We start from the raw sequence: 12,002 nt of genomic DNA, 5'->3' as shown, positions 1-12,002 counted from the left end.
CATTATAATTTCCCTCTTTCCACACACACACACAAAATCATCCGTTAATATAACTCATATCACTGTAGGCCAATGATTGAATTATGACTAAGATCAAAGAGAGAATGAAGGGGAGGGGAGGCATTGGGTATTTGTTCACACATCATCATGTGACTGCCTGACCTGGCTGTAGCTCAGAGATAGTGTCATTTACCCAGAAAGCAGTAGGTGATGCGGGTTCAAATCCAAGGCTAGTTCCTCCTTTTTCACTTGAACTTGATTATACAGATCAAACATACAATTTTGTTCACAAAGAACAACAACATTAAAAAAAAAAAAAAAAATCCCTCTAGAACTAAGATTATCTGTTTGTTAAACTTTTAATGTGTGTAAGCAAATACTGAATAAACCTATGATGGGGTGTACAATGTCTTTCAAGCAATGGGTGTAATATGATTTTGTTGGATGACAGGTGAAATATGAATACAGTGGACTCCCATTATAACAAAGTCCTCGTGACCGGCAGTTTTCTTTCATTACATCAAAGTTTTGTTATAACCAAACAAATAAACAATAAAAAAACACAGAGCGGTATTTTGCAACCTGGATTTTTATTTCGTTGTAACCGGAATTCCGTGCACTGTACAAATTTTGGCCAAAAAGGAAAAAATGCTGAGCAGTAAGGAAAAGGAATTCCAAAACTGAGAGGTGATTGCTAATAAAAAAAAAGTCATTTAACCCCCTCTCCCCCCCCCCCCCCCATCCAAACTTGTGCATTTGACATCACGATGCACATGTACAAATAAGGAAGTTGCCTGTGGTATTTAGAGAAATTAGAAAGAAGAAAATATGAGGAGGGGCTAAAGGAAACAATCTGATAAGATCCTCTTACCCATGAGTCTGCTGTAAATGCAAATGTTTGGGACCAGGTGCTGTTGTAGATAGTGAGACTGGGTAGAAGTCCTGAGAAGAACAAGGTATTACCAAGGGCAATGCTGCTCTCGATGCTGTCTAAAGTAGGAATGCCATGGTTGACTCGGCAGAAGACCACCTAATTGCAGGTATGCAACAATGACATTTGGCATACAGATGAAAAGACTTCAAACACATTGACGCCCGGGGTATTTTAGGAAAACAGTTACTTGTGTACATGCACCTATTTTTGAACTTTTTTAATTAATAATATTTTTTTGTATTATGATTTGCTTGCTGCGGTAGCAATGAATGCTTGTAAGTAAAGCAACCATGAAGCTTAAGAACTAGACAATGAAAATAAAGTGCATTGGCTTGTCCGGAACAAACCATTGCAGCCAGGCTACTCAAAGCACATACCATGGAATGACAGCCTAACTGAATGCCTCAACAGATCCATTGAAGTAGCTTGATTAACAAAGTATGCATAGAAATCAAATGCACTACAATGTTAGCCATTACAATGGCCCCCTTACAACAGCATGATTAAAAGCATGCAGATTAGAGAACACTTTACAAACCTAAATGTAAAATGACAACTCAAGCTGTCCGCCCGAATGTGCTTTCCACGAGTAATATGACAAATGCCACATTTAGACCACATACCAATAAAAATATTATTGGGAATGAATGGTGTGACATAAAGCTGAAGGAAAAACTGAAGAATACATGATTGATTAAACTAAGTCAATGAACACTAAGCATCACAATAATATGATGTAATTTTTGTTTTTAAATACCCGGTAATCATCTGCATTATGACACTTTCCCTGGTAAGGAAGTTGCCTTCCAAAAAATGATTTTCACATTCATCAATAGCAGGAGTACAATTGTCTTTTAGAAAGTGAGACCCCGTTTACAGTGCGAGGCTCGGCCGCGGCCAAGCCCAGCTTCATTTCAGTGTAAACGCGCAAAAAGCCAAATGCGAGGCCAAAATTGGCCTCGCATTTGGCCTCGCTCTGGAGCGGGTCTCGGCCGCTGCTTGGCCGCTGCAGAGCCCGCCGGCCTTTCTCGGTGTAAACGCCAACTGGGCCAAACGCGAGGCCAAATGCGCGGCCAAAATTGTGACCCTGGAAGTGCCTGGTTGTACAAGTAGGATATGACGTCATAATCCCACGATTAACAAACTTTCTACGACATTGGTGTATGCGCTACCGCTATGCATGCACGTGATACAACTCGTCATCATCATCTGGGTATGAGGAAAGGTAGGATAATACATAATTTGTATGCATTGATTTCCAAACTTGAGTTGAAATTAACTGTACTACACCATTTCTTATATTTTGCTGATCAACTTCGGTGATTGATAGAATGAAATTTGATATGTGCAGAACCATCGCTAAACCCATGTATATAAAAAAACTATAGCCCCACTCACCTACTTTTGTGTTAGTTCAGAAAAATCGGATCCGATATTTTAGTGAAATGCTGAAATATTTGGAAGAAAAATACTTGGATACTTTTTTTAATAAGAAATTGACCCTAGTTCAAATGAAGTGTAAGTAGAAGTGTATCACAATTTATTTTAGATTCGATGTGCACTATAACTTACCTTTTGAGTTGTCGGATGTAGTGCATCATAGTGTCAATGTCCTTTCACTAAAATTGTTTGTCACACTATTTTTCTAATATAGGCCTATTAAACCACATGATTACATTTCTGAATGAACTTTTATCCATACTGCATGTATATGAGTAACTAAAAGATGAATGAATGGATCATAATGTAATCAGATGATTACAAAATTATTTCAACTACTAGTAAAATTTTGCTTAGAAGCATTCCACTACCATTCTGGAATGGCTTTGGAAACATCCATTTTTTCCGAGCATTCTACCTGGTAGCACTTTGTACTATGATTTGAAAATCAGAACCAATACTGAACTTTTCAGGGTTTGTGACATTTTTTTTCCAGTACTACCATGTTTTTTACTTGTAGAATCCTTATTAATTGTTAAATTATGCTTTCACATACTTCACGGTTTGCGAAATGCATATTATATACAGTGAACAAAATTAGTGATTGGTATTTACTTCATCATAAATGTTCACGTTGATGATTCTACAGTACTTTGGCTAAACTGTCAACTTCCAAAGCATGTACACGTAGTATTGATGCAAAACTCTATTTCCTTTGATTATTTGACATTTAGCAGCAGTGGAATGGCAAGCCGAGGGAGTTCATGGAGTGATGAGCAGACATTATGTCTGCTTGGAATTTGGAAAGACCAAAATATTCAAGATCAGCTAGATGGGACTGTGAGGAACAATGTAGTCATGCGAAAGATAGTGGAAATGATGGCTGCGAGTGGTTATGAAAAGACCATCTCCCAAGTCAAGAACAATATGAAGAAGTTAAGGGAGAGTTTTAAACACACTGAAGATAATAATCCGACCTCTGGACGGGGACGAAAAACGTGCAAGTACTACAATGAGTTGGAAGAAATTCTAGGTGGACGACCAGAGACTGCACCTGTAGCTGTACTAGCATCTGTTGAATTGGAGGCACCACCAGCTACTACAGGAACTGCAGATGATGCTGAAGATAGTAGCATCCCGGAAGAACTCTGTGACCAGGGAAGTGGCATTGACAGCGACAGTACAAGTGAGGTTGACAAAGATGCCAAACACCAGCTGAACTAGGTAACCGCAGGGATGCCAAGTTCAAAAAATTTTTATGAGTGAGATTTTCATGACTCGGCATCGCAGCGCGCGAATGTGCGTGCGAGCGAGGGTGTGGGAGGGGTTTTTCCCCCCGTGGCCTCCCACGGTAGGGAGCTTTTTCAATTTTTAGCTCTTAATGGTGCGATCAGGTGCACACTTCAGTGATTATTTTTTACTTATTTTGAAAGACAAAAGGGAAATACCTTCAATTGCAACTATCACTTTAATCTTTTGAGCTATATGCTCATTATTACACGTATAGGCCCAAGTTGCAGGCTTCGCCCTATGTGTGAGAAAAATAGGTGTCATGCGTGAGATGGCCCCTAAATTCTTGAGTCTCACGCAGAATGCGTGAGACTTGGTAGCTCTGTAACCGTTGTCTGTGCATTCGTAAGGACAGTAAAGACAGAATGACAGAGAAAGACTGCCATGCATTTGTACCTCATTGTATGAAACTGAACTGCTAAATTGACTTCACTGAGAACGAATATTGTGGCCATTTATTTTGCTATTTACAGTATCATTTTCTCTTTTTGGTCATCTCATTGCAAACCATCATTCGACCTATTTCGTATCTCTCTTTTTTTCATAAACAGAATATCAAACCTTGATGATAAAATATGTCTAAATAAAAGAACAAATCAGAAGAAAGTAATCATTGAAGATTATAATTTCAGAAGAGGACATGGCTTGTGAAAAGTAGATTCTGAAAAATAATGTTGATAAAGTTGGTATCCTTTTGATTTTATTTTTTTCTTTAATCTATCAAGTCTATATACATTATCAGTGATTTCTTATTTTGCCTATTATTAACATTCTTTCAGTTGGTGACTTTGTTCCAGAGGCGATAGCAGGCCAGAGTACTCCGCGCACAGCCAAATCAAAAGGCAAGTTATAAAAGACAAGCCGTTTATTTACTGCTAAGACTTTACAAAAAGATACACAATGCCTACAATTTAGTCTGTTCTTTTATCTAACAAAATAAGGGTATTACAATATGAAATGAACATTTCACAGGTAAACAAAGTTTATATGAATGGAAATTTCCAATATACAAGGTGTATTAAAAGATAAATTTTGTTTTCTTTGACAGCAAAGTGGTTAAAAAGCATTTTCGCCCTTCATTTTGCAAATTTTCAGCAAAATAAAAATCTTTTCCATTCACAGCAAAATATTGTCTGTTCTTCTCTTTTTTTTTCCTTCAGGTACAAAACGCAAGAAGAGCAAACTTCAACAATCTCCTGAGTGGATGAGGAAGCAGATGAGGAGGGTCATGGACCAGGAGTCAGCTCGCCAAAACCGAATCAACGAGGAGCAACACTGGCAAGAGCACTTGCAGTGGGAGCACAAACTTTTGAAAAGTAGAGAAGAATTAGAGGAAAGGAGGAGGCGAGAAGACAGAGAGTTCCGAGAAAGGGAAAGAGAGTGTGACAGGCAACATCAGTTGCAGATGTTGCAGATTGCGGCATCTGCATTTCAGAATCCTGTGCTAAGAAATGGCCCAATGCGCAACACGGAGGCCATGCCAACACAGCTTGACTCATATTCATTATGGGACCAGGCTTGTAGCGGTCCAAGATACACATCCCTTTAATCACATATTTTGATGACTGTTTTGATTTGTTTTTTTTGTTTGTTTTTTTTCTGCCAACAGTGCCAATCACTTTGCCAAAGAGTTAGCTAAAGTATACCTCATATAACATTTTTGTTTAAGGCTAAAATTGAATGTTGTTAAAAGTTTGGTCACCATCTAAATACTGGTTCATTTATGTGCAGTTTGATTGCTTCCCCATAAACAATAATAATCAATGAAACTATGAAGTCAAATTTGAAGTTCAACTCTTAAGCATCTCTTACTACTCTGACTTCAATTTTTTATGGATAGGTCTTTATGGGGCAAACAAAATGATACATAAAAGAACAAGTATCTAAATGGTGAACAAAGCTCTTTATCATTACTAAATTTTACTTTAAACCAATGCTGATCCATTTGCAAGAGATCATTTAATACCTTAGTATTTATTCAAGTTTCATATCTTATTTACATTCTCACCTTGTTCTATTTTACCATTCACTTGCAGCTGTTATTTTATCTCTACATTTTTAGATACATGTACATTCCTCTGCAGTAAGGCTTACAGTTGTTGGTAAGAATAGTATAAAAAGAAAGAAAATACATGTACAATGTATTCAGTACTTTTATTAAAGTTTTCTTTTCCTCTGTGGTGTAACAGACTAAGTACACCTAAATAATTCATTAGAGGCATTATTGTTATTTTATCTCTACATTTTTAGATACATTCCTCTGAAGTAAGACTTCTAGTTGTTGGTGGTAATAGTATAAAAAGAAAAAAATACAATGTATTCTGTACTTTTGTTAAAGGTCTCTTTTCCTCTGTGGTGTAACAGACTAAATACACCTAAATGATTGATACGAGGCTTTATTAGTTATAATAGTTTGATGGCTGAAAATAAGACGCTGATGTATAGTAATGCCACCCACTGAAATTTTTTACACTATGGCTATGTTAAAAACTGTTTGCAGTTCAGTTTTCCTTTCCTTCAAAATGATTCTGTAAGTATGCTAGTAGTTAGTACTTTATTGTGCATTGTTTTTATTTCTTGTTGTGTCTTGCAAGTCTTTTTCTTCACAAATGTGTTAATCACTCTATATTTGGATAGTGGATAAATATGTAGTGTGGATCTGACATAACTTTAATGTTTAGATTTAATAATTTGTATACACATACTAGACTTGATTGATTTGCAATAAACATAAACCATACATTATTTTGTGCGACACAACACTTCTTTTTTTGTTATAAAAGAGTAACATTCTGTGAAATGCAATTGTAGAAATTACATTCTTGTCTTATGTACTGTTTGTATTCAAACTTCATGAATTATATCTTCTGAGGCGACTTTTTTTTTTTTTTTTTTGCTACAACCTGTAGTTATGTGAAGTGCACATGTGTTGAGAATCGTTTAAACTTGGATGCCAAGAATTCATGCCTTGGCAGTTCCAAAGCTTAGCTTTTTCATGTACAAAGGAGCTTATTTTGATTTTTTTTTCTTTCCATTCTAACTGCCATCCTGTATAAACAGAAGTGGTTTAACAAGAATGCAGGGGATATGAATATTGTATTTCGTTGTACGTTTACACTATGTATTCAGTGTAAAGTTTCTGAGGACATTCCAGGTTTTGTAATAAATTTGGGATGAATGCAAATAAATCTTTTTATGTTCTTATAAAAGTTACACATTTGTTGCACAATTTATTATATGGGGAAAATTGATACATGGATTTCAAACTTCTGATTACAGTACTTTAGTGAGAGTTCACTGAGCAGCCATTTTTCAATGTTCGCTTCGTGCATCACTCACTATCCAGTACTTTTACAACGTAACACAGGCATTGATGTCATAATCCTTTCAGTCTTCTTATCACAACATTCTCATGGTAGACAACTCAAAATCATCCCACCAGAAGCACTGATGTCACCACATTTGAAGTAATCATGCACTAGTTTGAAAAGAAGTTGATTTTGAATTTTCATAACAGAATAGAATTTTAATCCCAAACTGCACATTGCAAATGACTTTCATTTACATCAGGAACGTGTATAGTATACAATCATCTGTACAATCTTAAGTTCCATGGTAGTTCAGTCATGTAGATATAGAGGATTGTTGAACCAAAATGATGGTCTCCGTGGCTTATTTCTTACAAGTACATAGACTGTACAAACAAAATACAATACCCTATTTTTAAATACCACTTAGAAGTGCATTTGTTATGGATTCTTTATGGACAAGGTGCATATTGAAGGAGTTTAAGGGCATCCAGCTGACTCGACAAAAGAAATACATAATATACATGTATTACAATGGCTGTAAAAATGATTGATATCATAATGCAATCTATTCCTACTGAACGGAATGAACAGAATTTGCTTCTAAAATACTTCAAAGAGCATCATAGCCATAAAAATGTCACATGAGTGTATTCTACGCTATTGTATTCATTCAGTCCTGAAATTTAGAGTACATTTGGTACTTGGTACAGCTTGCAGTATTAAAGTGTTAATTCTCTTGCATTCATGCATATTGCCTCAGTCTCGTCACTTGTAATTTTTCATCTCTCTCATAGTCCATTAGGAAACAAAAGTGGAATTTTTACATGACGTACAAAGAGCATTTATCATGTTGAAAAATAAACCACAGCCTGGCAAAAAACAAACAAACAACAACATGTACTGTAATTGAAACTTATGAGGGTTATGTGGGAATATGCAGAAAAAACATAAGTAAAGTGACACCTATGCCATGAGTTAATCAACAAGAACATGAAAAGTATCAAACAAAATTTCACTTCTATTTTAGCTGTTGACTTGTTCTCCAGCCTAATTTGACCATACCCCCTCCCCCCCCCCCCCCCCCCAAAAAAAAAAGGGATGAGACATAGAAATTAATTGCGATTAAGAGCAATTGAAATTGAAATCAAATTTTGTTATGAAGGCGCTGGGCATTAATTGGGCATACAAGGCACACATTTTTATTTATTTGTAGTACGAGCCGTATAAAATGTTGCAATGGTAATCACAATTTTATCACATTTTTATCAGAGGAGTTGGATCTGCTGCAGCAGGAGTATCAATCACCACCAGTTAAAGTTGGTGAGTTATACAAAGTGTTACAACAATTTTGGCAGATCTCTGGTTTTATTCAGCATGGAATGTGAGAAAAGAAGACATTTTTCAAAAAAAATAACAAAATCTAATAACGGTCATGCAACTTGTGTGGTCACATGTTTATGAGGCACATATTTTGAAAGATTGTTAGTTCTTTGCATATGTTAGCTTTCCTACTGACTAAGGAATTCTACTAGTGCATTCCAGATCGTTGCAGCGGGTGTTGCTTGTCCGTTTTGCCTCTTTCGGTTACCATGTAGGAGAGGAGGTTGCAAACACTGGTTGCTGGTCCACAACATCCATCCACTCAGCGTCGGGTTCGTCTGACTGTATCTCACACATGTTGTGCAGTACACAACATGCTGTTACCATGATATTAACATTCAGCAAACTACTATCACACCGTTTTAAAAGGCATCGAAAGCGACCTTTCAGTCTTCCAAATGTTCCTTCGATAACCATCCGTGCAGAGCTCAAACAATAATTAAAGTTTTGTTGGGCGTCTGTCAAGTGTCCATTGTCCGAAAGTAGAATATCTACTCCATTGATGTTTCTTGTTATCTGTAAACAACAACAACAAGCAAATAAAATGAGAAGCACTGAGTAGTTTTTTTGTATATAAATAAATATATATATATATATATATATATATATATATATACATATATTACATATGTATATATGTGATAAAAACCTAAAATGGCATTAGACTGAACGCTTTATCCTGACGAGGAAAGCGCATGATATAGAAGCCTGGACAAATCACAAACACCAAACATATATACATATATATATATATACATATGTATTAAAATATTTTTCAAATCACTCATGTATTGAGTATTCTATTACCATACTTCTTGGGTCATTTTTTTTTCTGTTTCTTGCCAATGGAAGGAAACTGGTTGAAACCCAAATGTAACACAGATTAAGAATTATGCCTACCATTAGCACCCCACCCCCACACCACATAAAGGCACATTCTGTGTTTATACAAAAATAAGGGTTTTATTTAGCTCAAGTGAGCATTTAACCCATCTCTACCCCTTCCATAGAATTTATGATTACATGGTTAAGTGTGAAGAAGTTTGGCCTCAGTTAACTAAACAAAACTTGCACAATATACAGTACAGCATTAAATCACAACTTTATCTAGTGCACAATATACATACATCAGGGAAAAGCTGTCCTCGTCCCCTCTGGTACACTGAAGAATTTCCAAAAACTTGGGCATCGTGACATTGTCCAGGCCATCCAGCAAGTATATCTGTGAATCTGAAGGGGGAGAAAAGTGTATACAAACTAATTATAATTCATATATCATATTGTAATTCAAATGAAAGGGATCATGTGCTTCAAAATCAATGAAATGAGTACCATGATCTGTAGGCCTATCATTCAGCAAAAAGATAATTACACTACCTTCCATCTTGCACACAGACATACCTGGGGGTTTTTTTTTCAACCTAATAAAGGCATGTACTAGCCAATGCTGCACACTGGCACAGGTCCGATGGTCCCTGACAAGCAAATATCATTGTCGGACCAGTAACTTTTTAAAGGAATACACCAGAACAAAATATGGGAAAAAAACTGAGGTACCTATTGGTCCGACAGATGTCGGACCAGTTTAAAAAAAAAAAAAGTGCATGTGCAGGCACATGTACTGGTAAACATCTACTAATATATTTCATGCTTAATAAATTGCAATCCACTTTTCACAGGTCTTTCAGAAGGTGTACTTACAGTACGTTAGTAGTATGCCACATCCTAAGCTACCCTTACACGTTTATTTTCTTTAATTCAAGTTTAATTCTACTATACAACTTTATTTAAATTGTCAGGACTCTACACAAAGAAAGTGTATTGGGAAAGAAAGCCTACCTATAGTTATTGTCACAGACAGCCTGTAAAATAACAGAGTATCACCCCTCGTGATTGTGGTAATCGGCTCGATATTGTTGTGGTCCTAAGATGGGGATGTGAGTTCCATTGATCACTCCACCAACTTGGGGGAATCCCATCTGCTGGAAGCCCTCAATGGTTGCGTGTAGCCTCTCGCCTGCCGGGAATGATATGTACCGCTGAAGCAATGCATCCACAATGGCCCTACAAGTTGCGTTGACAATAATACAGACGGTGGATCGTGCTACTCCGAATAAATGCCCTATTGTCCGGTAGTCACAGTTTGTGGAGAGCCTCCATAATGTGATGGCCACACGCTCCCTCACCGTCACAGCCTCCCTGAAATTTGTGTCTGATTTCCAAATGGCGGGCTCCAATTCTGTGCACAAGAATTCGAAGGTGGATTTATTCACCCTGAAATTCTCCCTGAAGTCTTGAGCAGTGAATTCTTCATTCACTACTTGCTGCCAGAAATTACCCGAGCGGTACTTACACCAGACTCCACGGTCTATGGTACAAGCGAGCGTCATCGCAAACACGAGCAGTAGGCTATTCCTTCTGCGACGATTCTCCTCGAATTGTTGTCTCTTCATCCATCCTCCTGTCACGAGTGTACTTTCGAAGTTGACGAATTCGATCTTCCTCGTCCATTTTTCTTATGCTGTATGCGAATGTGACGTTCCAAAGTTCGCCATATAAAAGCTATGGTAGCCCTGCCGGCTGCCTTCGTTGTTTATTACATGCAAGTGACCCCGGCGCGCCCCCGGCCAGGGTTTGAAATTGGCGATGGTCCGCTGGCCATTGGCCACCCAAAATCACGTCGGACTAGCTAAAAATCATAAAATTCTGAAGTTACTAGTCCATCTGGCTAGCCAAAATATTGCTTCAGTGTCAAAATTGATTCTAAGTAGTCCGCCTGGCTAGTTCAAAAAAAAGTTAAATGCGATCCCTGCCGGCGCGCCCCCTAACAATCGTTTGTTTACATGAAGAGCGCCACTACGACAAAATATTGAAAGGTTTGAATTAAAAGCGCGGCCGAGCCCAGCAGTGTAAACGGAAAAAATTGTGAGGCTCGGCTGCGCAATTGAGCCCTGCCCCGCACTGTAAACGGGGTCTATCAGATATTGAAGTAAGGCTGAGATTGCTCTTGAAGGTTCCTCAAATACACTATTCCTGAACTTGTACATAAACATATATCCTGCAAACAATGCATTTACTGAATTTTTATTGATTTACATGTTTATTTTGGGTACAAATATCTATTTCAACAATATAGATATGCTTTGGAAATTAAATTTTCAAATATATTGCTCAATTCATTATCTCAATTCCCCATCCTTATAAAAACGTTCAGTTCATCATGTATCATAACTGTAGCTACACAACTAGGAAAATAAACAGCTTACATGAGTATTTGTTTTTGCAACTTATTTGTAGCACTGAAAGCTGTGAGAATTGCAAAGATAAATTGTTGTTCAGGCATAAAAGACTTATCAAATGAGTTCAGTTGTACTAAGTAAAGTTATATCAGTCCTCTATTACCGACAGATTGACAGATTTGTTCTTACTTTTAAGGGAATTCATTTTGCTCAAACTCGAAGTCAATTTTCTGATTTCACATCTACCACAGATAACACTTTTCATCTTGAACACCAAGATGCTTTACAATCTTTTAAAATTCTAAAAAATTCTTTTTAAATGATGTAATTTTTCATTACATCAAACATTTGTATGTTCAACTTGATCTTTCACAATATGCCATAATCAACCCATTGAGGATAAGCTGA

At 37.0% G+C, this 12,002-nt stretch overlaps 1 protein-coding gene across 1 annotated transcript; it reads right to left on the bottom strand.

Moving 5' to 3' along the window:
* Nucleotides 1–10,235: 10,235 nt before the first annotated feature.
* On the bottom strand, nucleotides 10,236–10,745 carry LOC139732230 (uncharacterized). Its single transcript, XM_071643107.1, has one exon. The coding sequence runs from the start codon at nucleotides 10,743–10,745 to the stop codon at nucleotides 10,236–10,238; it is 510 nt and encodes a 169-aa protein (XP_071499208.1).
* Between the last annotated feature and the right edge of the window lie 1,257 nt (nucleotides 10,746–12,002).

The sequence above is a fragment of the Diadema antillarum genome, unplaced genomic scaffold (assembly GCF_040938485.1).
Source record: "Diadema antillarum isolate AM-2024a unplaced genomic scaffold, OU_Dant_1.0 seq00000406_RagTag, whole genome shotgun sequence".
Lineage (NCBI taxonomy): Eukaryota > Metazoa > Echinodermata > Echinoidea > Diadematoida > Diadematidae > Diadema > Diadema antillarum.
Note: the sequence above shows the minus strand (reverse complement) of the source record. Positions and strands in the feature narration are given on the sequence as shown.

Bases quoted from the DNA above. Each gene is read 5' to 3' on its own strand.
- LOC139732230 (XM_071643107.1), bottom strand. From the start codon at position 10,745: ATGACGCTCGCTTGTACCATAGACCGTGGAGTCTGGTGTAAGTACCGC.